Below are 25,584 nucleotides of genomic sequence, written 5' to 3'. Positions count from 1 at the left end.
TCTGGGGCACCTGGGTGGCTCAGTCAGTTAAGTGTCCGACTTTGGCTCAGGTCATGATTTCACGGTTCATGAGTTCGAGCCCTGTATCAGGCTCTGTGCTGACAGCTCGGAGTCTGGAGCCTGCTTCAGATTCTGTGTCTCCCTCTCTCTCTCTGCCCCTCCCCTGCTCACGCTCTGTCTCTCTCAAAAATAAACATTAATAAAAACAAATTTAGAAAAAAACAGTCTTTAACAATTACTTTGTGAGTGCATGGAGATAACCCATGAATTTTTCAAATCTAAGGTGGTAAAATCTGTCATAGCATGATTGAAACCATTAAAATGGCAATGTTATAAAACCAAAACATTCAAAACAAAAATAAACGTGGCCTATAAAGTAAATGGAGACTTCATAAATTATATGAAGTAATGGAAGTTTGGAGCATTATGCATGTAATATCCAGAGTGAGCTTCAGGTTTCAAAATTCTAAAATTCACAACAATATTTTCAAAGTCATAAATTGAAACATGGCCTCACCGCTGTCACAATCTTCTGTAACCCAACAAGTATAACTCTACTTTTGCTATAATATTTAGAAAACCTATTGAAGGAGCTTGCATATATTAGAAAATTCACTTAGAATCATAATTTTTTTTTTAATTTTTTTTTTCAACGTTTTTATTTATTTTTGGGAGAGAGACAGAGCATGAACGGGGGAGGGTCAGAGAGAGAGGGAGACACAGAATCGGAAACAGGCTCCAGGCTCCGAGCCATCAGCCCAGAGCCTGACGCGGGGCTCGAACTCACGGACCGCGAGATCGTGACCTGGCTGAAGCCGGACGCTTAACCGACTGCGCCACCCAGGCGCCCCAGGAATCATAATTTTAAATTGCTGTATTTACTACCCACACAGAATAATAGGTCATAATAAAACTTCAGTCTAAAGGATTAAACATAAGCCTTCAATTATTAGAAATCATGTTTTTATACATGCAATGACTTTTAAAAGAAAAAGCAAACACATAAAAACAAGCACATTCACAGATTTTGTTAAAAATACACAAGTCTCGGTGGTGCCTGTGTGGCTCAGTTGGTTAAGTGTCCGACTTTGGATCAGGTCATGATCTCACTGCTTGTGAGTTTGAGCCCCGTGTCCGGCTCTGTGCTGACAGCTGAGCGCCTAAAGCCTGGTTTGGATTCTGTCTCCCTCTCTCTCTGCTCCTCCCCACTCATGCTCTGTCTCTGTGTCTCAAAAATAAAAATAAATAAAAACTTACACACACACACACACACACACACACACACACACACACACACACACACACACACACAAAGTCTGGGGGCACCCGGGTGGCTGAGCCGGTTGGGCACTCAAGTCTTGATTTCAGCTGGCTGAGCCGGTTGGGCACTCAAGTCTTGATTTCAGCTCAGGTCATGATCTCAGGACTGGTGACATCAAGCCCCACCATGGGCTCTGCACTGACAGTACACAGCCTGCTTGGGATTCTCTCTCTCGATTTCTCTCTTCCTCTCCCCTGCTCACACACACACGCTCTCTCTCTTTCTCTCAAAAGAAATAAACATAAAAATATTTTTAAAAAATACACAAGTCTGATTTAGCAAATTCAATTAAACCCCTTAAATACTTTACATTTAAAGCACATTTTAACATGAGTGTATTTTCAGATGATTACTCCCAAAACATTATAACAATATCCATTATTCTTTTAAATCTTCAGTGAGGTCTACTTAAAAAGGATGGAAGTGAGTATCTCTAGTAAACTATTTCCAAAGGAAAAGTATGTTACTTGTTTTAAAGAAGTTATTTCTACATATTAGAAGTCCTAAATGAATACATGTAAATACATTCATAAATGAAAGTTGGCTAGATCCAATGGAGGGCTGATGCTTAACCCTAGCAAAGGATGACTGCAAATGTGGACCTATCAATTAATAGTGAATCTGTACTGTCATCTAAAGTAACAAATGGTAATAGTTTTATTCTATTAACTTTTCCTTATAATAGCAATGGTTAATGGTAATTTAAAATTAGCTAAAAATGGACTTGGTGCTGAGCTGCCTGAGCTGCCAGGAAGGGCCTGAGTGGGTGCTTGAAAGACCCAAGATTATCTAAATTTTTTTTTTTAACGTTTATTTGTTTTTGAGACAGAGAGAGACAGAGCATGAACGGGGGAGGGTCAGAGAGAGAGGGAGACAGAATCCAAAGCAGGCTCCAGGCCCTGAGCTGTTAGCACAGAACCCAACACGGGGCTCGAACTCACAGACTGTGAGTTCATGACCTGAGCCGAAGTAGGACGCTTAACTGATGGAGCCACCCCGGCGCCCCAAGACCCAAGATTATCTAAAGCCACAGGGAAAATGGTGGAAAATTCATCCTTGCCATTGCCTGAAAGAGCAATTTATGGCTTTGTTCTTTCCTTAAACTCCCTATTTGGTTTCATCATATATCTCATGTGGGCTTCTATTTCTGAATCTTAAACTCCTTAGGCTTATTGGTCTCCCTATCTGTCTATCTCTCATTACAATAGTAATTGGTTATGTACTCTTATTTGGAATAAATGGTACCTCTTCACTCAACTCCATTTATACATAGGTAACGTATACTAAAATTCCAGAGGAGAAGAAATACCAAGAAGAGGCCATCCTAGCATTAAGAGATATTCCTATTAGTGAAATAAACCAAATGTTCTTTCTTGCAAAGAACTTTAAGCCAAAAATTGAATTGTTGACTAACACCAAGCATTTATTATGTTTTTGACATAATAATTTGTACCATAATTATTTTGACTATCTCTTATTAATACGCAACAATGAAATGTAAAAAAAGTTGAACTTCTCAGATTAAATTCCATTAATATTATAAATGTCCTCAAATATTAGTTACTAATGGGCAGAATAAATTACTACACTACCATATAGCAGACTTAAAAAAAATAATAATTATCAGTAAAAGAAGTCCCTCCAAAGAGGCTTTCATGTTGTAATTTTCAATTGGCAAAAAATAAAATAAATAAAATAAAATTAGCTCACAATGTACATTAATATACAGTATAAAATATCTATAAATTAATTTAAATGTATTCTTTAAAATAGTTCAGCATTTAATAAGGCTGTCATTAAACATCAGAACTGAAAACTAAATGAATACTATATGTGCTACTTAGCAATGTATCAGACTACAAATATGTTTTTCTACTCCCAAGTCACATGTTTAGAATCATTTGACATTTCTCAAATTAAAACGATAAAGTATAAATTAAAAGTCTCTATAAACAAATTGACATTGTTTGTGTCATCCTCATCAGTTCAGAAGAATGTGTATAGACATAAGTGGTCACTGTGTAGTAAGGAATTTGGCCTTACCCAAACAAAGTTCTGGCCTACATCTTTAGGACTTCACACCTGATAATTTCTGCTAACAAGATGACTCAGAATGAGCCCCTATAACTTGATGTCAGTTTTCCAGGGAGGGACAGAGCTAGTAAGTTCAACGATGTGGGCAAAGAATCAATCATTCCAAGTAAGAAATTTGATAAAAATTTGGACACCAGGGGCACCTGGATGGCTCAATCAGTTAAGCATCCGACTTCGGCTCAGGTCATGATCTCATGGTTCTTGAGTTCGAGCTCCGCATCAGACTCTGTGCTGACAGCTCAGAGCTAGAGCCTGCCTCAGATTCTGTCTCCCTCTCTCTCTGCCCCTCCCCCCACTCACACTCTCTCTCTCTCTCTTTCTCTCACAAAAATAAACAAACAGAAAAATTAAAAACAATTTGGACATCAAAGCAGAGTAAGCTTTCCTGACTGGCAATACTGTGTGTACATTGTGGCCAGTAGATAACACGGTCCATGATTCCACAGGGAGTAGACACCTGGAAAGGAGTCTGGGCCCCTCCTAGACTCCACCCTATATGTGTCTTCCTTTGGCTGGTTCAAATTTGTATACTTTCTTGGTAATAAACATGATTATGAATAGAATAGGTTTCAGGGAGTTCTGTCTTTCTAGTGGATTATTGAACCTGAAGGTAAATTTGGGAAATCCCTGAATTTGCAGTCACCGAGATTCTCTCTACTATAGTACAATTTCAAATCCTTGGGATGTGAAGGCAATTTATTTATTCTTTGCTATGTTCTTTTCTGGAGTATATATGTAATCAATCCTGCTTTGAAGGAATTCAAAACTTTTAACCATAAGAAAGACCATTTTTACGAATGCTGGTCACTGTCTGACTATTGAATGGCAGTAGTTATCCATAAAATTTGGATTAGGAGGTGTATTTGCATGGCACTGGGATTCAAGGATTGTGATATACTTCCAACAAAAGAAGTATTCCAATTCCAAAAAAAATGTAAAGATTTTTCACAAGAAACCAAAGTATACAATAAAATAAAATTAAATATTGATGCTCTTTAGTGATTGTTTAAAACAAAGCATTTGTACAATTTTGTACAAGGATATTTCACTAATAGAGGTGGGAATGAAATCTTTTATATTGCTTATCATTTGATCTCTATGCACTGAATTGTAGTCACAATAGAAGCAATTATATTCACATTATGAAGAGAATATATACCAATCACTATAATTACTTAACCTTGAAGCTGGCAAACAGATAATTTATTTAAAACAACAAAAAATTAGGTTATTATCACACAGGTAGAGAAGTTCTAACTAGTTTAAATAAAACCCAGTCTTTCATGCTAGAGCACAGGCTAGAAAAAAAGAAAGAAGATCACACATGATAAAGGTAACGAGAGATGACGGAAAAGATCAGGAAGTCATTTCTGATATATAGAAAGGAATCTAATTCATGGTTAAGTCAAACACAGGTGAAAAGGGAAACAAGAATTATAGGAAGAAATTTATATAGAGTTAATTATGAAAATAATCTTTTTCATAAATCTACTAAATAGATAATAACTGCATACCAAAAAATGACAAAGAAAAATTTATCAATTAAAAAGCCATTTAACAAAAGACCAATTTATACATTCCTCTAATTATGTCCATAAAAAATTTAAATATACAAATCACATTTCCATACTCAAAGGAATCTTTCTAAACAAATGAAATACACAGACATATAAACAAAATCAGAATTCAAATCATTAAAAAAATATTTTAAAAATCACAGTAAATTATACCTCATAATAAGAAATAAAATAACAAAATGACATCTATATACATTTCTTAAAGTTTCAAAAGCTCAATGATGAAGCAACGGTGCATAATTTATTTAAATAAGTACTGTTTACTAATGCTTATATAATATACCTATTTTAATATTCTGTTAGATAATGGATTTAAAGAACAAATGTTGAAACATCCAAAAAACTGAATTATAGTTATTCTTAAAATGTTAATTTTCCCATGTGTCCAAAGTTGTGAATTACAGTAATATCCTCCAGAAAAGTCAGGTATTTGGTAAAGCAAGGCACATAGGACCAGATTTTGATAAAGGTGCTTTTTCTTTGGTCCTGTAATTTCTTTAAATATGCTACATATCTGGGCGATTCTTAAGATGACTTTCAATATAGCATAAACAACTTTTATAAACCTTTTCTTACGTAAAGCATACATCCATGTGTAATTAAATATTATAACAATGAAAGTGTAAGTAAAACGAGATGCTAAACCCTATTTTTAAAAACAAAACAAAATTCAGTTGAATGACTATACAATGACATTTTAAAAGTCCAATAATTTGATATGTAGGAAAAGTGTATCAATTCTTAAGAATAATCAATATTACATTAAGTCTACTGGGTACAAAGTCAATTAGTTTCTTTTCAAACTCTGTCTCCTTAGAATCTAGCTTAAATATCAAACTACTTTTCCTTCTACGAAATTGTGACATTCGATATAAATTTATGTAAACATTTAAGTTTTGCACCTCTAAACTACAGTTTCCACCATAAAAGTAGCCTACAACTTCTCTAAAAATACTTATTAAAGAACTGGTGATACTACTGTGTTGAAACATCTACATGTTGAATTTCAAACTTTTCTTCCCAAATACCATATTCTTAATTTTTAATAGAACCACCAACTGGCACTCTTCTCCCATGAGTTAGCACATTTTTATAATGAACAAAGTAGTTAAGAGATAACAAGTAAACTTCAAAAAGTAAGAATTTAAATAATAAAGGAGTCATCATTATAAAAGATTGATACAATAAGGCTTTTGGAGGTCATCAAAACACACACCACACACAGAGGAAAATGGCATTATCTGTATATATGACATGATATAGCCTACAGGCCCATCTTCTCAAATATGATTCTTTCTTTCTGAATTAAAAATTATAAGCTACATAACCCAATCTCTAATAACATCTTCAAACCTATAATCAAAATATAAACTAAGCTTGTCTAATAAATGTTTCATTTGAAAATATGCTTTAGACTATTTTGTCCTTTGTCACAACTTTTGATTATATTTTTATAAGCTTTATTGAGAATCTTGAAAACTGTTATTTTGGCCACCTGAAAATATATTACAATGGTAACTAACCTGTCTGATTTCCAATATTTGCTTGTATCATTTTTTGAAGGGACAGACTAAACCTGAATTAACAATTAATTGTAAATGTACACTGAATTAATATGTAAGTACCCAACTAGTACTTCAATGTGGGCCAAATATAAATCTTTATATTTACTCTTGAATTCTGTGCATTTGCAGGATTTAGATTTCACTTGGCAGTAGGTAGTAAGATGTACATCAGAATGGTGTTAAAAACACCATGCTCAAAATGTGGTAAAGTTATTAAACAAATGCTCTCAAAGGTGGTCACTGAAAATCATAAGTCAGGCTACCAGAAAGTTTGCTTAGTGTCAGTTTGGAATTACCAGGAAACTGATTTAAAAGTATTTTGTACTTTTAAACACTTTTAAGCTTTGAATGGAATAGATTAGGCCTGTGTCCTGTAGAGAATAGGTTTGCATAAGCAAAGTAATATAGCCAGTCCTAATTAGCCAAAAGTATCCAACAGTTTGTGACACGGTATTTTTGAGCCAAATTCTATTTAACAAAATCCATTATAACTATATAAAAATATTTACTTTTCTATAGTTTTTAACTATTAGAATGGAAGACTTTTAAAAATATATGAAGCATGAATGAAAAAATAAAGTAAAATACGTTTTATACACAATAGGTTAATTCTGTCTATATAGTCAATAATTAAGTTAAACCTATATTCCATTTTTAGAAAGTATTCTTGCCCACCAATTCACCTTATCATTTTTGCTATATTTTCTCTCCATTGAACCAACTTATTAAATAACACATGTAATTTACAACCTCAACTCCAGTGCTAATCAAAATGGAAAAGAAACCACTATCTTAAAAGCAAAGTAGTGGTTCCTTCCCAGCAGCTTTTTAGGGCCACAGAAAGGGACTCAGAATTGGCTACCTCTCCTAGACATGTGACCACAGTATTTCTGGGGATGGTGGGTTTATGAGAGGCTTAAAAAGTTCTTCTGAGCAGCCTTGAGTTATAGCTATGGTGCCATTTAAAATAATGAAATATCATGGCAATCTGGAATGTCTCTAAGAAAGGTCATTTTGGTCTCAATTCGTTGACATCTATACTACAATTATTTTGGTTGTTGTTTTTAATTAAAGGAAGTTTTTACAGATCAACGAGTAAAATATTCATTTAAAAACATTCTAGATGTATACAGTATATGCTTTGATAGTTCAAAATTCTCCAAGTGGAGATGTTAGACAATAATTATTTTAAATTATTAAACAAGTATTTATTTCCTTTAAATTACATTTTGAAACTTCAATGGAAATTACCACATACAGAAATTTAATTTAAAGTAATATTAAGGATTTATCTGATTTACAGAAAAGAAATATAGTTAAGAGATTAAGGACAAAACTCCATTAGTGCAAAAGTCTCTGGCTACTCTCTAGCACAGGAGCAACTGGATTGCTTTCAGCAGTTTCAAAGCACTAAAAGATCTTAAAACGTAGATGGAGAAATAGATGTGTGTACTTCTCTACATTAAATTTAAATATGAATTTTATTCTCTGACAAATTAGACCCAGAACGTAACTTTATCAAATTTTATGTAGTTGAACAAATAACATTTAGCAATCCTTTCTTTAGTAATCTTTTGTATAAATATAAAAATCTCAGATACATGAAAATGTTTTTCAAATCATACTTCTATTTCTTCACAGCTTTATAGGCAATTATAATTATAATTTTCAAACTTTGAATATTCCATGTGATTTGATAGATCTGTACAGAAAAAGATAAAAAACATTTAATAAGATTAAATAGATCTAATTTGCAAAAATTGGTATCGGACATTTGTTGTGTGCTCTTGCAAAGAGTGCATAGGACATTTCTGCAGCAATCAAAAGGTAAAATCTTTTTAAACTCAGATTTCAAGTTTTTTCCAATAATTATTTTTCCAATAATTATTCTAATCCCTGGAAGTACTTTCAAGCTTTGATTTCTAGATGTAATAGGTATTTTATTAACATATACACATATTTTAGCCTTAAATGTTTATATTTTCAAACCATTTGAATATGATGAGATTCAGCGTGATGATATCTTCTTTGAATCTGTAGAAGTCCTCTATGCAAGATTAATGTTGAGATTCCTAGTGCACCATTGTGAAAAACCAGTTAAAGATAGTATATACTATGCTTTAGTAGGATTGCCTGTAGGTTTGGGATCATAACCATATAGGAAAGTAGCTGTTATTACAAGGATGGCTCCAAGGAAAAAGACACTAAACAGATGAAGAAAAAATAAAAAGAGAAAATCAGATTAAAAGCAAACAACTTCTTTCTATTTCTTCACTTGTAAAAACAATTATAACTTGGGGGAAAATGTTCCATAATATGACTAACAAATACTGAATACTTACTACATTCTAGGTATTCAAGCCAAATATTTTACATGCATTATCTCACTTAGTTCTTATAACAACCCTATGAAGAAGTATTAGTATTGCCCTCATTTTTTTTTTTTTTTAATATATGAGAAAACTGAGGGTTAGAGTAACTTGCTTAAAATCCCACAACTTGAAATGGAAGACGAGATTCAAATCCAGGTCTGTCTGACTTTAGAGTCTGTACTTTCATCCACTGCACTGTATTGTCTCCCAAAACAAAGATGTTTTAAATGTTGTATTTCCCCTTAACATGTCTTTTGCCTGCAATACACTGAATAATAAAAGATCTCAATTTTTAAATATTTGAAAGTAAAAAGGGAAAATGGAAGTTTTTTCAGACCAAAGTAAAGTTCAGTTTAAAATCCAAGGTAGTAATAAGCAAAACTCAGGACCAATTTACATAGGATGCTTTCTTTACAAAAGTAAATTAGATTAAATGCAAGTATACTTGGTTTATTCTTTATTTTATCTGCCCATAGATATAATATACCTTATTATAAACTGGAAATGAACTTAAACTGGTACTAGAACTTAAAGTGGAGCTAAACTGAATACCAATCTTAACTTTTAAGATGTATATTCTTCAAAGTGCTATTATAGAGACATGTATTTGTCTTGGTTTTAAAGTTTCTATTAACAGTTCAAAATCACTCTCCTGCTTTACAACAATAAACATTTGTTCTATAAAGGAAAAAGATCACAACCCTTATTATGACACAAAGGGGCCCTTCCTAATGTGGTCCCTCCAACCTCATCTTCCACACTCCACCCCACCCAATCTGTAATTCGGTGAACACAACGTGCCTTTCAAGACAGTGTCTTTGTAGATGCTACTCCCTCTGCTTGCAATGTCCTTTCTCCCAAGAAAACTGATTATTCATACCTCAGGTCTAATGTCTCCAAGACTCACTCCCCTAGGCAGATGTACTCTATGATAACATTTACTATGCTGTATTAAATAAGGCATTATTTACACGTCTACACCCCGGCTTAACCATCTGCTCAGCATTCATCATTATACCCCAAGTACCTAGGATATGGAAGGAGCTCAATAATTATCTGTGGTGATAAATATCTAGTGTTGACTTGACATAAATGGGCAACTTTCAAAAGCCCTGGATGCAGGTACACAGGTAAGATTAAGATAACATAAACTTCTTATAATACATCTTGAAGAAAATTACTACCATAGGAATATTTAATAATTATTAGGCTTTGGATTAGCTTCTGACTGAAAAGTTTCTCTGTCAGGCATTCTGACCTTTGTTTAGCTTTCTGAACCTCTGGAATACACACTCAACTGAAAAGTTGTCTGATCCAATTTTCTACCCCCTGCAGGAATCCATTCTATGAAATCTCTAACAGGATCTACTAGAAAACCTAATAATGTCAGGAAACCCCTGCTTGTCAAGATAGTTATTTTTAGATGGTTCTGAGAGAAAAATTTTTCTTGGGGAAAAACTATTAGAAAACAACGATTATCTCAAAGATTTGAATACCTGACTTCCAACAGAATTATATATATACTTCAATAATGTATTAATCATAAAGTTCTCATTTATTTATTCACATATCTAACTTTCTAATCACTGTGACCTCCTTGAAGAGAGGAAACATATCTCATTCATAAATTTAGGTTTTTCCAGGATCTGGTACAGTGAAAGGAAGACACATACTACACACTTAATACATTTTTGATAAAAGAATAAATAAGCCTAAATGCAAGGATGGTTAATGCTAATAAGCAAAATAATCAACACAAGAAAAATAAGTTAGGAAAGGAAATACTGGTGATGTGATATCAGTAGAGATGTCTAGCAGTCAGCTGAAAATAGGGATCTAGAGTTGAAGTTGGGACTTATCTTCATAGAGAGGACAGACAAGACATGGCAGTGGATAAGATGAATGAGAGAGTGAATAAGGATTGACAGATTACCAAAGAAGCAGCCAGAAAAGCAAGTATAGGGGTACCACTTCTGAGAAACCAAAGCAAAACAAAACAAAACAAAACAAAACAAAACAAAACAAACAAACCCAAAACACACATGAAAACCGTTTTAGGAAGTGAAATGGGGGTAACCATGGAAAATATATTAATACATTTGGAATAGGGGTCATGGATTTATTCCTTAAGAGATGCTCTTCACAAAAATAAGAATATACAAAGAAGGTCTAGTTCTATTTTAGGAAAAATAATCCATCTCCTTCATGCGGCTCAGTGTCAAAACATTCATTCATTCAATAATAACGGTATCATTGTCTTTTCTCTTTTTCTCTTCATCGCAACATACCTTACACAGACCCTCAGAAACATGGATTTACATGCAGGTATGCATCTTATTGACACACCACTATTTTGTCCCTCTACTGATTTCCCCTTTCATTTACTTGTTCATTCCCTGCACGTTTCAAAGATTTAAAGTTAACACCCTGACTTAGCCTTATATGAGGTTTGATTTTTTTTTAAGGTATGCTTTTTTAAATGGACCCTAAAAATCTATAGTTTCAAACATTTTCAAACAATACAAAGTGCATAACTGCCCCCACTTAATGAATAGAGTACCTAAAGCATAATTAAGGTATAGATCCTAGTTGTTAGGCTAGTCTCACTAGCTAAGTAATTCATTCTCATACCAAACTAGAAACAAGTAATTTTAAACTGATGTCACAGAAAAATCACAGATCTCAACATGCATGTCCCAGACCTATTGTCCAGGTTGCTAGAAGGAAACCATAAATGTTCAATATAGAAATATAAAGGGCATATTATATTTTTCTCCTGCCAAATTCCACCCATAATCCTATCTCACTCTAGTGACGCAAATGAATTTTACTAGCTGTATTAAAATTTTAAGATCTTGAACATTCATTCAGACACAAGGAGTACCTCTTATAGGCCAACCTCTGGCCTTGCTTATAAGATGGTAATAAATCTTCTGAAGAAAGGAGGAAAGAATGATAGAATGGAGGGGGGTGCCCTTTTATTTCGGGAGGTCTCCTGATAAAGTAACATTTGAACCGAGACCTGAGGATGTGAAAAAGTTAGTCATGTGAATACATAGGGGATGAGTATTCCAAGATGACTGAAGGACAAATCAAAGCCCATGGCCAAGAGATTACTGTAACTTAAAAAAAAAAAAAAAAAGTGAATAAGAGGAAAGTAGTATCAGATTATCAGATGAGGACAGAAAGGTAGCTGAGGGCCACATCAAATAGGTCATTAATGATGACAACTTTTAGAGGACATGGAAAGCAGAGGATTTCTGAACAGAGGGGTCATATGATCTAATTTACATAGAAAATAATCAGTCTGTTTGCTGAATGGAGAAAATTGTAGGAACACAGCCCAAGAGAAGAAGCAAGAAGATACATCAACAGATTATTTCCTTAATCAAGATGATAAATGAGTGTGTCCTGGACCAGGATGGTAGCAATGAAGTTGTGAGAAATGGTTGACCCTGGAGATACCAAAAAGGAAGAGTTGACAGGCTTTCTTTCTAGATTAGAATGATGTATGAGAGAAGGGTAAAGAGAAGCTGATGACCTTACTTCTTACTTCACTCAGGAGGTAAAGAACTTCCATACGTTTTAACTTTCCTTTTTAAGTCTGTCTATACATCCATATCCATAGACTCTGCCTTCTCTTAGGTTACTGTGGATAAACTGTGTTCCTATAAGTCAAGGAAGATTTTGGCCTAAGCAACTGGAAGAATGGAGATGCTACCATGTACTAAATTGGGAAACCCTTATAGGGACAGGGAATGAATTATGTAGTAGACATTCAAGTGAAAATGTCAAATAGGCAATTATATATACAAGCTTGGAATTCAAATTAAAATGTGAAAGTTATTAGCATATAGATGGTATTTAAAGCCTTGAGAATAGAGATCACCTAAGGGAGTGAGTGTAAATAAGAGGTCCAAGGGCAGAGCCTTCAGATTCCAAAGTTTAGAAATTGAGAAGATGAAGAGTGGAGTGAAGTTAGAGGAAAACCAAGTATAGTATCCTGGAATCCATTAAAATATAATCTCATTACTCCGGAATTAGAAATTAAAATTATGATTATAATTATGATTATAAATTTTAAAAATGATAGGACCTTCAATACCATCTGTATTTATCATACTTCATTCTTCCTAATTCTGTCTCCTCCCTTGGCATCCACGACACCAAACATCCTGGGTCTTCTGCCTTCCCTTGCAATTCCCTTCCCAACCAACCACATCTTCCTGCCACCATCGAAAAGAGTTTTCTCTTGCGCCACATTCTCTATGTTAACTATTCAAGAATGTCATTTACTCTCCTGGCTTTATCTACATAAATTCCACACATACAAATCCATTATATGACTTATTTTATGACTTTATATGACTTATTAACTTTTTTATATGACTTTTTACTTTGGAGAAGAGTTTGGAAAAAATTTTTTAATCTGTTGGGCAAATTCTGGCTAGCTAAATTTGTATAAAAAACTTTCCAGTGGAAGATTTTCTTTTATGCATTTAGTTTGCAATCTTTTTTTAAAAGATAGTTAAAAGGATCTTTTATGGTATTTCCACGATTCTTCAAAAGTTGTAATAAAACAAGATTTTTCATACCAGATCTTATTAAGAATTCTTACTTTTCTATATATTTTGGAGACTTAAAGCAATAGAAAAAAATATATTACCTGGTTGGCACAAAATCTTGCAGCCAAAAATAGGATATCAGTGTTGATAATATTATGGATAAAGAGGTTGCAAATCCTTTTAAAATATTATCTGCATATTTAATAACAGCAGCTATTACAAGGCCTCCAAGTGCCTGCAAAAGTTTTAAAAGATTATTTTAAACAAACATATATAAAATTGCTTTCCCAAACAATCTCATTATTCAATAAAACTTTAGACTTTTGTCCTATAAATTTAATCCCATTGTAATAAGTGATTTTATTTTTTTAATTAAAAAAAACTAATGTTTATTTATTGTTGAGAGAGAGAAAGACAGCGAGCAGGGAAGGAGCAGGGAGAGAGAGGGAGACAGAGAATCCGAAGCAGGCTCCTCACTGTCAGTGCAAAGGCTGACCTGGGGCTCAAATCCATGAACCGTGAGATCATGGACAGAAGTCAGAGGCTCGACTGAGCCACCCAGGCATCCCTTACATTTTTTTTTAATGTTTATTTATTTATTTTGAGAGAGAGAGCAGGGGAGGGGCAGAGAGAAAGGGAGAGAGAGAGAATCCCAACCAGGCCCCAGTGCAGAGCCCAACATGGGGCTTGAACTCATGAACTGTGAGATTATGACCTGAGCAGAAATCAAGAGTTGGACGCTTAACTGAGCCACCCAGGTGACCCAATAAGTGATTTTTTTTTTTCAACGTTTATTTATTTTTGGGACAGAGAGAGACAGAGCATGAACGGGGGAGGGGCAGAGAGAGAGGGAGACACAGAATCGGAAACAGGCTCCAGGCTCCGAGCCATCAGCCCAGAGCCTGACGCGGGGCTCGAACTCACCGACCGCGAGATCGCGACCTGGCTGAAGTCGGACGCTCAACTGACTGCGCCACCCAGGCGCCCCAATAAGTGATTTTTATTAAACATCTCTTGGGGCGCCTGGGTGGCTCAGTCGGTTAAGCGGCTGACTTCAGCTCAGGTCATGATTTCATGGTCCGTGAGTTTGAGCCCCGCGTCGGGCTCTGTGCTGACAGCTCAGAGCCCGGAGCCTGTTTCAGATTCTGTGTCTCCCTCTCTCTGACCCTCCCCCGTTCATACTCTGTCTCTCTCTGTCTCAAAAATAAATAAATGTTAAAAAAATAATAATAAATAAAAAAAAATCATCTCTTATGACCATAGAGTTTTGTTCAATAGCCCTTTTATTACAAAAGCTACCTGAAGTAACTACCAGCATAATCTGCAGTTTGTTATATTAGTTTAACTGTACTGTGAATAAAACATCTATCCTCAACCAGTTTAGTAATTAAGCATCACTTGTTCAGACAAATGTGGGAAGACTGTCACTTGGATCAATGAAATGTTCTTACTTTTGAGGTAAAAATAAAGTGTAATTTAAGTTATTTTACTAGTCTTTCAATAGGCTCCTAACTTGGCTTTTTTTCCTCTAGCTCCTCGCCCTTCAATCCCCTTTTTATTGCTGTCAGATTTTTCTTCCTGAAAAGATTGTAGAAAGAACTTTCTGCCAAATCCCTCTCAAATTCCAAATTGTACCTGCTTAAATAATGAGGTTTTACCATACAACATAGTTTTGTTTTCTGCCAAACTCTAGTTATAAACTCCTAAATCTGGGTTACCCACATTAATAACTTCCTCACAAGACAGAAGCTTATTATTAGTGAGAGTCACAAATTATGCCAATTGAGCTCACTACAAATTGATGTTTGAGTCCCTTTACCTCCTGGCAATGTAGTCAATCATCTATTCAGTTCCTATGGAATCATACCAACTATACCAAACCTTCTTTATTTAACTCAAGTCTTATAGGAAGAGGGCTTCCTTCTGCTAGGATAAAAGCCATCATACAAACTCTTCTGACTTACCCTATCTCTATTTTATATTTCCTCTGAATTTTCATTTATCCTGGTCTCTTCTCCTATCTTAAAAATAGAAGTATATTTCCTGCTTTCAAAACACAACCACAATTTGCCACCTTCACACAATTTCTGTAAGAGAGCTTGCTCCTACAGCTTCAAATACCTCTTAAAGAAAGGCTTTGTGAAGGCAGTGACTCGTATCTTAACTTTTGTATCCTCCAGCGTTATCAAGTTGTTTTCTTCTTTTGATGATGAAATTACTCAACCCTTGAACAATTTCAAATTATGAACTGAGATAATTTGATAGGAATATTTTAATATGTACCTGCTACAGATTTAAATATTTAGATCTGCTTTTGAGCCTTAATGAGCTGATCATATACAACATATAAAACAACAAGAACTGTAAAAAAAAATCAGAAGTTATATTTACCTCTAACTTCAACTCTTTAATTCTTAAACTTGCATTTTCATTATGTCAAATTTAAATACCATAAAGTTCATTTATGACCTTTTCAAAGTAAGTTTTCATTGTGGCATTAAGACCAGTTCTATTTTAACTTCCCAGAATAAACTAGATATAATGAGAGCACTAACAGGAGGGATCTTTTTCCCTCCCATCATACATCAGTAGCTACTCTGATTCTCTATATTAAAATAAAGTTTATTAGCATTAAATATAAGACTTTAAATACTTTACCTGAAGAATAACAACTATCCAAGTCAGTCGGTTATATCCCTGAAAAAATCCATTCTTTGACACCAATTCTCCATCATAAATGTAGACACCCATTAATCCAAATATACTCCCAAAGAAACCTATAAAAAAGTAAATTTTATGGCATGTGTCATTTAGTTTGTCTGGAGAGATATTTTTCCACTGGTATTCTAAATTTTATATTTAGCTTTTCCTTTTTGATAAAATTTGACTACTTTAAAAATCTTTTACTTGGGTATTTATATAAACTTAACAAAATTATACTTTGTACTATATTATAACTGTAAGACAAAGACAATATAAAAAAGAACAGAGATTACCAACTCTGGAACACTAAAAACTATAATGTTTAAATTACATGACCACATGGCTGTCTCATTCAAGTATCTGGAAAATGCTCACTTTTGGCATATTCATTGTGTCTCATATCTTCCTATTGCTAGCTCTATATTCTTATATATTCATACACACACACACACACACACACGCACACACAAAGAAACTATACACACACAAACTATAAAGAAAGAAATGGAAACCTATAGAGACCATTTGTCAGGAGTAGTCTGGTAAGATATGCAGTCAGTGTGCAGAATGAAGCAATGTTTTTATAAAGACATAACTACTTGAAGTATTCCATGATGGAAAGGAACTGAAAGGATATGAAATGTTCTTTTAATTTTATTTATGCCAATTCATTTTTTAATTAAGTTTTTAATTTTAATTCCAATATAGTTAACATACAGTGTTATATTAGTTCCAGGTATACATCAATCATTTTAAGATGTCTAATTTTGAACATGACAGTAATACAAATTTACAAAGTTACAAAAATAAAAAATACAAAAAGAAACACTTATGAAAGTATTAATCAGGTTTCTATTTTTTAATTATAAAACAACACTTGCTAATTAGGAAAAAAGGTATCCAATACAGGTTATATACATGTCAGTATATACAGATCTACAGCATTCTATCAGTTGTACAATATTCCATTTATGGATGATGATAATAATATGACATACATAACATGTTGTATGTAGAACACAAATTGTTCTAAGTGCTTTATGTATGCTAACTTACAACAACCCTATTAGGCAGATACTCCTATGCCCATTTTATGGATGAAGAAACTGATACACAGAGAAGTTAAACTTGTCTGAGCTCACACTGCTGGTAAGTGATGGACTCAGGATTTGAATCCAGGCAGTGTGGCTCTGGACTCCATGATCCTAATCACTGCACTATTTAATCATACGGACAATTTATTTAAGCAATATTCTACATGTCTATTTTTTACAATTGTAACCAATGCTAAAATGAATAACCTTGATCTATCTTTGTGCTCTTGTGTAAGTATACTTATAGGATAAATTCTTATTCAGAAGTAGAATTTTTGCATCAAAGCATTTATATAAAATTTTGTTAAACACCCCCAAATTGAGATCCAATAAGGTTATATCAATCTATACTCCTGGCAACCATAGGTAATAAGAGTTCCTATTTCTTCACTCTCTGGCTAATGTTGGACCTTATCAATTTGCTAATTGTTGATAGTTTGATACTTGAGAAATGCTATTAAGAGAGAAGGGAAACAGAGGATCTGAAGCAGGCTGTGCTGACAGCAGAGGGCCCAATGCAGGGCTCGAACTCACGAACCGTGAGATCATGACCTGAGCCAAAATCAAGAGTTCGATGCTTAACCTACTGAGCCACCCACGTGCCCCTACTTTGAATATTCTTAAAAAACATAAAACAAAAAACAGAAAACTTGATACATTTATAAAATTTTGCAGAGAAACAAACAAATCCTGTGATAAATATAAAGGTTCAGTTTGTTACCACATTACTGGAAAACAGCTGGAAAAATGGACTAAGGCTTAGAGGTTCTTTGGGAATGTTTGACTTAAAATATAGGCCATTAGGAGTACAGACATTCACTGTGGAGGGCCTGACTGCTACCAGGAGAGACACGATAAATTTGTTAAGTTGATGTAGACAAAAAAACAAAACAAAACAAAAAACAGTTTTCAAACATGAGCTCCAAAGTCACAAGAACAGAGACTTGAAATAGAATGGTTGATTTGCAATGAAGCTGTCTCTCACATGTAGCATTTTCCAAAATTAATATATACCTGGAATACTATATCTGGAATTTTTGTATGAGAAATTAAACGCTATAATACTGTAATAGTTTAAATATTTGTTCAAATGAAATCCTTAAGTATGTGAGGTCTTTTTGTTTGTTATAAACTATTTACCTTCAGTTAAAAAAATGTTACAGAATTTAAAAGCTAAAACAAAATATTTTGAAATAAAAAGATAATAAAATAAATATTTTAAAAGATAAAAAATAATATTTTAAAACAAAGATGAAAGTTTCATCATTTCAAACTTCCTCTATTAAGTTTCTTTTTTTTCTTTTTCAGCTTTATTGAGGTAAAATTGACAAGTAAAATTGTGTAAGCTATTTAAAGTGCACGTCTTGAGGATTTGAAATATAATATGGTGACTATAGTTGATAACACTATATCATATAATTGACATTTGTCAAGTATCTTAATCTCCTTATCCCCCCAGGAAGAGAGTATGTTATTTGTAACATCTTCTCTGAGAATTGGAGCAACCAAGAATAAAGTTCTTAAGTCTTCAAATAGTGAGGACAGAAATAGGCTATATATACCCTTATGTCACAGACCTAAAATTACATATTCTTGAATAACAGGCATTCATTTAAAACACAATGCTTTTTGGTGTTGTTTGTTTTTTAAATACATTGTTTCTGGGGGGGGGGGAGGGATACAAAGAGAGGGAGAGAGAGAATCTTAAGCAGGCTCCCATGGCCAGCACGGAGAACTCTAGGGCTCCATCTCAACTATGATGAGATCATGACCTGAACCAAAATCAAGAGTCGGATGCTTAACCAACTGAGCCACCCAGGTGCCCCTTGCCAGACATTTGTATCAGTGAGATTTTATGGGAGGCTTATTTATTTAAAGATATATAGTAATCTTTAAGTCTAACATTAAAAAATATTATGAAAAAAAGATAACTTTAGAAAGCATTTCAAACTTACCAAGTTGAATGTTTCTTATCCAAACTGATTGTTTGGTTTCTTTCAAGATTTTCTCAAAGTAAACCCCAGCAAAGCCACTTGAAAAACATGCTGTGAGAACTGCCATGAGGCCTACAAATTGAGAGCCAGCTGAAAGTTCCTTAGAATCAAGCTCCTGAGAATCTGAGGGCCACTGAACAAAAAGAAAAACAAAACTGTAGTTTATTCTTATGATATTTTACAAAGTACATATTTAGAGTGCACTCTCAGACCTTAAGATAAAAATGCAACCAATACCATTCTTGGGGATTGCAGAGGAGAGCTTTTGAAAGAAAATCTTAGAATCATTTTATTTTTTTCCCATAGTGATATTACTGTTACAACTTACAATTTCAAAAAATTCCCTAAAAAAGAGAAAGAGAATGAGTAAATGCACAGATGCACAAAACAGCTTCTATAAGCAGTTCAGTTGTAGAAATTCAAAGTGTGAACTGTTGGAGCAGCAAAAATGATTCTGGAGCTGTTGGTTATTATGGAAGTTCCATATGGTATCATGTTAACCACTGTGGGCTTTATCCCATAGTTCAGTGTTCCTGAAATTATCTTCATGGCTTTTGTTAAATCTGTGTTCCACCTGAACTCTTACTTGATATTTTAATTAAAAAATTTTTAATATTTATTTATTTTTGAGAGAGAGAGAGAGAGAGAGAGAGAGAGAGATGGGAGGGGCAGAGAGAGAGGGAGACAGAATCCAAAGCAGGCCCCAGGCCCTGAACTGTCAGCACAGAGACCAACGCAGGGCTCTAACTCATGTACTGTGAGATCATGACCTGAGCTGAAGTCGGACACTCAACCAACTGAGCCACCCAGAGACCCCGTGATATTTTAATTTAAAACACCTCACTTTTTACAATGTAATACCTACTTTAGCTTATCCTTAGCAATATCTATGAAAATATGGGTTTGAAATGGCAGTTATATTTTTGTAACACCCATTTTAAAATATATTAACTAGGGGTATCTGGGTGGCTCAGTTGGTTAAGTCCTACTCTTGGTTTTGCCTCAGGTCATGATCTCATGGTTTGTGGATTCAAGCCCTGCTCTGGGCTCTGTACTGACAGTATGAAGCCTGCTTGGGATTCTTTCTCTCTCCCTCTCTCTGCACCTCCTCTGCTCACTTGCTCTCTCAAAATAAATAAATAAACATTTTAAAAAAATAAATAACAGAAATATTTATTCAAGATAGACATAGCACCCCTGGAGAAAGTAATCGGGGAGGAGGGCTCTGGATGGCAGGAAATTGGCATGATTGGATTTGTTTTTAGATAAACCATAGTGGTGACTACTGGAGTTTGAATTTTGAGGGATGGATAAGACTGAAGTAAAAAAAATCAGGAGGCAAATGATCACATGAGAAACAAGACGACATGAACTGGGGAAGAGACAGAGAAGGACAGAATCAAGAAGCATTACAAAGCAGCAATAGCAAAGTCTTAGTGACTGAATAGATGTAGAGGCAGAAGGAAGAGTTAAGACAACTCCCAGGCAGAGTAAATAATGAGGGAAAAAAATACAAGCAAGAATAGTTTCGGTGGAGGAAAAGGTAAAGTTTAGTTTTGGATATGCTCAGTTTATAAAGCCTATTGAATAACTGAACTAAGATGTCCAACAGGTTTTTAGATGTACAAATCTGAAATTATGGGTGAGACACAGACCAAGGAACTATGAGCATATATGTGTTAATAAAAACCTACAGAATGAAGTCTCCAAAAATAAGGACATAATTTAAGGTAAATAACAAGCCTACCAGCAACCCCAATATCAAGGAAAAGGACCCCAGGAAGGAGCCCAATAAAGAATTATTAGGAAGATGAGAAGAACCAGGAAAGAATGGTATCAGGGAAGCTGATGAACAATAAGAAGGGAGTAATTAATAACCTCAAATGCAGAGCGCCTGGATGGCTCAGCTGGTTAAGCGTCTGACTTTGGCTCATGGTTTGTGAGTTTGAGCCCTGCATCAGGCTCTGCGCTGCTGGTGTGGAGCCTGCTTGGGATTCTCTCTCTCTCTCTCTCTCTCTCTCAATCAGTAAAACTTAAAAAAATTTTTTTAATAAAATAATCTCAAAAGCTCCAGACATCCAGTAAAAATCAGTGTTGTTTTATGTACGATTTTATTTCCCTAACTAGATTTGTGTCAGATAATTTGATTTTTACTTATTTTAATTTTAAAAATTTCATTCATTCATTCATTCATTCATTCATTCATTCATTCATTCATTCATTCCCTTGTTTAAATTCCAGTATAGTTAACATACAGTGTTATATTAGTTTCAGGTGTTCAATATAGTAACTTAACAATTCTGTACATTACTCAGAACTCATTAAGAGGAATGTACTCTTAATCCCCTACACCTATTTCACCCATCCCCCTCACCTGTCTCCTCTCTGGTAACTATCAGTTTATTCTGTATAGTTAGGAGTCTGTTTTTGGTTTGTCTCTTTTTTTCTTTGCTTTGGTTCTTAAATGCCACAGATGAGTGAAATCATATGGTATATAAATACAATTGAACATTACTCAGGTACAGAAAAGAATGAAATCTTACCATTTGCAACAACACCGATGGACCTACAGAGTATAAGACTAATAAGTAAAATAACTTATATAAGACTTTTATTTCTCATTAGTTGCAGTCCCGATGTAGTATCTTACTCAAAGGAAGCCCTCAAAATATGTCAGTTGTGAGAATAAAAATTTACTCGCTTCAACAAATAACAAATGTATCCTCCATGCACAATAAGGTTTTGAAACTGTGATAAAAATGAAAGGTGTACTTATCTTGAATAGTTACCTGTACAAAAGCAACTCCTGTCATCAAAATTACTAGGGAGAGCCACTGGTACACACCTAATTTTTTACTAAGCATAGACACAGAAAATAATGCTGTTGTAAGAATTTTCAACTGATATGTGACCTGAAAAAGAAAAGAGCTAATATTATTGTTTGTTTATTTGCTTCTTAAAAGAACTACTAGAAATATATTTTAAGTACCTGATAAGTAGCTGCATCCAGATTTGATAGTGCCACATAAAGTAAATTATTCTGAAGAGTATATATCCCTGATGGAATAGCAAGTTTCAGAGTTTCCATAGGTTTATTAAGTATTTCATCATGCAGTATTCGATTCAGTGCTCTTAGACTACATTCTAGAAAACACATGAAATGGGTAAAACCAATAATTAAGTAACTCTGAATAAGTTACATACTCTCTCTCAAGGCCTCAGTTTTCTCACCTATAAAAAATGGAAACAGGCCTACATGTTAAGATACTTTTAGGTCTGAAATATACCTTTAATGATACTAATTTTTCAAAAGTTAAATATTATAACATAGCATATTAAGAACATTATCCTTATAGTCTTTCATTAGGAAACGTAAGCAAATTGATTATATGTATTTACATATATGTACACATACATATCTGCACATACATAGTTATGATAACCAAACGCTCAAAGTATTAATTTTTTAGCTAAGTATTCTTACTCTATAGTAGCAACATTATAAAAACTTGTATTTTGTGCATTCCATTTTATCACCAGCCATTCAAGCCAATTAATAATTGTGAAGACTTTAATCATAAAAAGACAGTAAAACAACTAAGGAGTGGGTTTGGCTGCAAACAACACAAAACCCAGTGAATACTGGCTCAACCTCAAAGGGACCTGTCTCATCCTCAAAGGGCCAGGGCCAGGTCCAAAGCAGCTCAGGGATGACATCAGGGTCCTAAGCTCACTCTCCATTTATATTGGCTTTTTACCTTCATGCTTCTCATCTATTGTCTACATGATTATTGCAACAAGGTCACCACATGATCACCGCAATTGTGTCTGGTTCTTGTTTTTAGGCAGCAAGAAAGAACAGGAGGATACAGTGACCTAGTGGGCATCTTCTTTTGCTGTCACAGACCAGGATTTTGTTGCACAGCTATCCCCTGCAGCAAGGGAGCTGGGCAATGTCGTCTTTTCTTTCATAGTCTCCATATTAGAAACAACAAAGGGAGAAAGGGGTTGGAAATGGACTTCAAGCTAGCCAGCCTACAGTACTAATCACAAAAAAATGTCCAAAGAACTTTAAGAGATACATAAACCCTTAAAGACAGGAGAAATCTAAGGATCCTACTACTTTACCAATAATGACACTTCATAGCTGATTTTCTCTCCTAACATAAAACTTGAAAACTTTGATTATGAAAACTTTTTTTAATGGAAAAAATGTTTAAAGATTAATATGTGATATTTATCCTTTCCTTACCCTAAAATAATAATAGTAAAATAAAAGGTAACTAAAAGTTACCAAAAGATTTCTTCTTAGATTTAGCAGAAAAAAAATCTAAAATATTAGCTTATTTAAACATTTTTAAAATTATATTAAAATTTAAAATAATTAATGCTGTGACATATTTTTCTCAACAGGAGTTCAGGGAAGGTCTTGTTCCTTATTCCTTCCAATTCCTGGTATTGTTAGGCTTTTTCTTTTTGCCAATCTGAGGGTATTGAAATTGCGTCTGTGGCTTTAATTTGATTTCTCTGCTTGCTAGTAAAGTTGATCTATATTTATATATTGTTATATATTTATATAAATATATTTTTATATATTTATTTATATTTTAGAAATTTTTTAATATATTTATTGGCCATTCAGGTTTCTCTCTCTCTCTCTCTCTTTTTTAAGTTTATTTATTTTTGAGAGAGAGACAGAGAGAGACAGAGACAGAGCATGTGCGCACAAGCAGGAGAGGAACAGAGAATCTGAAGCATGTTCCAGGTTCTGAGCTGTCAGCACAGAACTCAATGTGGGGCACGAACTCATGAACCTGACCTGAAATTGGACACTTAACTGACTGAGCCACCCAAGAGCCCCCAGGTTTCTCTTCTGTAGGCTGCTTATCTTTTGTCCACTTTTCTGTTGAGATGCTTGTCTTTTCCTTATTGAATTATGTAAGTTCTTTGACGTTCTGGATGTTCATTATTGGTGGATACATGTGATGTAAATATCTTCTCTCAATCTCTGGTTTATCTTCGCATTTGGTTTTATATGCAGGCATTTTTTCATTTTAATGTACCCCAAGTCATCCATTTTTTAAAAGTTCATTTGTGGGGCGCCTGGGTGGCTCAGTCGGTTGAGCGTCTGACTTTGGCTCAGGTCATGATCTCCTGGTTTGTGAATTCGAGCCCTGTGCCAGGCTCTGTGCTGACAGCTCAGAGCCTGGAGACTGCTTCGGATCCTGTGTCTCCCTTTTTCTCTGCCCCTCCCGCACTCATGCTCTGTCTCTGTCTCTCAATAATATAATAAATATATGTTAAAAAAATGTTTTAAAATGTTCATTTGTATTCTTTGTATCTTATTTGAAATAATTCACAGTACCAAAGCCATAAATGTCAATCTTTATATAGAATTTTTTTTTAATTAAAAAAATTTTTTTTTAATTTAACCTAAAAACCTGGGAATTATTCCTCAGACTGGATTCTCCATTTCCTTGATCTTCACACACCTACTCTGCTAGCAAGTCATGTCAATTATAGTTTAAAAACATCTGTGTGGGGGGGCGCCTGGGTGGCGCAGTCGGTTAAGCGTCCGACTTCAGCCAGGTCACGATCTCGCGGTCCGTGAGTTCGAGCCCCGCGTCGGGCTCTGGGCTGATGGCTCAGAGCCTGGAGCCTGTTTCCGATTCTGTGTCTCCCTCTCTCTCTGCCCCTCCCCCGTTCATGCTCTGTCTCTCTCTGTCCCAAAAAAATAAATAAACGTTGAAAAAAAAAATTTAAAAAAAAACCAAAAACATCTGTGTGGGGGCGCCTGGGTGGCTCAGTTGGCTGAGTGTCGGACTTTGGCTCAGGTCATGATCTTGCCATCTGTGAGTTCAAGCCCCGCGCTGGGCTCTGTGCTGACCCTTCAGAGCCTAGAGCCTGCTTCGGATTCTGTGTCTCCCTCTCTCTCTGCCCCTCCCCCGCTCATGCTCTGTCTCTCTGTCAAAAATAAATAAACATTAAAAAAAAATTAAAAAACAAAAAACAAAAAAACCAACATCTGTGTGAACCGGGGCACCTGGGTGGCTCAACTGGTTAAGTGTCTGACTTCAGCTCAGGTCATGATCTCACCATTTGTGAGTTCAAGCCCCACATCGGGCTCTGCGCTGACAGCCTGGAGCCCGCTTCAGAATCTGTGTCTCCCTCTCTGTCTGCACCTTCCCCACTCTCACTCTGTCTGTCTCTCTCTTTCTCTCAAAAATAAATAAGCATTAAAAAAAATTAAAAAAAAATCTATGTGAACTAAATCAATGCCATCTTGGACAATCTGCCGT

General features: G+C 34.7%; 1 protein-coding gene and 1 pseudogene across 5 annotated transcripts in view; one reads left to right on the top strand and one right to left on the bottom strand.

Annotated features, from left to right (window-relative positions):
- The first annotated feature begins 1,837 nt into the window (after positions 1-1,837).
- LOC112864532 (phosphatidylinositol N-acetylglucosaminyltransferase subunit P pseudogene) lies at positions 1,838-2,759 on the top strand (annotated as a pseudogene).
- Positions 2,760-4,388: 1,629 nt separating this feature from the next.
- Positions 4,389-25,584, bottom strand: part of SLC35A3 (solute carrier family 35 member A3) — a 56,544-nt gene continuing 35,348 nt past the window's right edge. For all 5 annotated transcript variants that reach the window (XM_086717673.1, XM_086717678.1, XM_086717676.1 and 2 more), the window contains 6 exons: positions 22,275-22,429; positions 22,075-22,197; positions 19,247-19,418; positions 16,153-16,271; positions 13,596-13,729; positions 4,389-8,761 (listed from right to left, as the gene is read on the bottom strand). In XM_086717673.1, the coding sequence (XP_086573799.1) occupies positions 8,671-8,761; positions 13,596-13,729; positions 16,153-16,271; positions 19,247-19,418; positions 22,075-22,197; positions 22,275-22,429 (794 nt within the window). In that variant the 3' untranslated portion in view covers positions 4,389-8,670. The remainder of the gene's footprint in view (positions 8,762-13,595; positions 13,730-16,152; positions 16,272-19,246; positions 19,419-22,074; positions 22,198-22,274; positions 22,430-25,584) is intronic.

This window comes from Puma concolor, chromosome C1 (genome assembly GCF_028749965.1).
Source record: "Puma concolor isolate L17-30 chromosome C1, mPumCon1.1.hap2, whole genome shotgun sequence".
Taxonomy (NCBI): Eukaryota; Metazoa; Chordata; class Mammalia; order Carnivora; family Felidae; genus Puma; species Puma concolor.
This window is presented reverse-complemented; position numbering and strand designations above follow the sequence as displayed.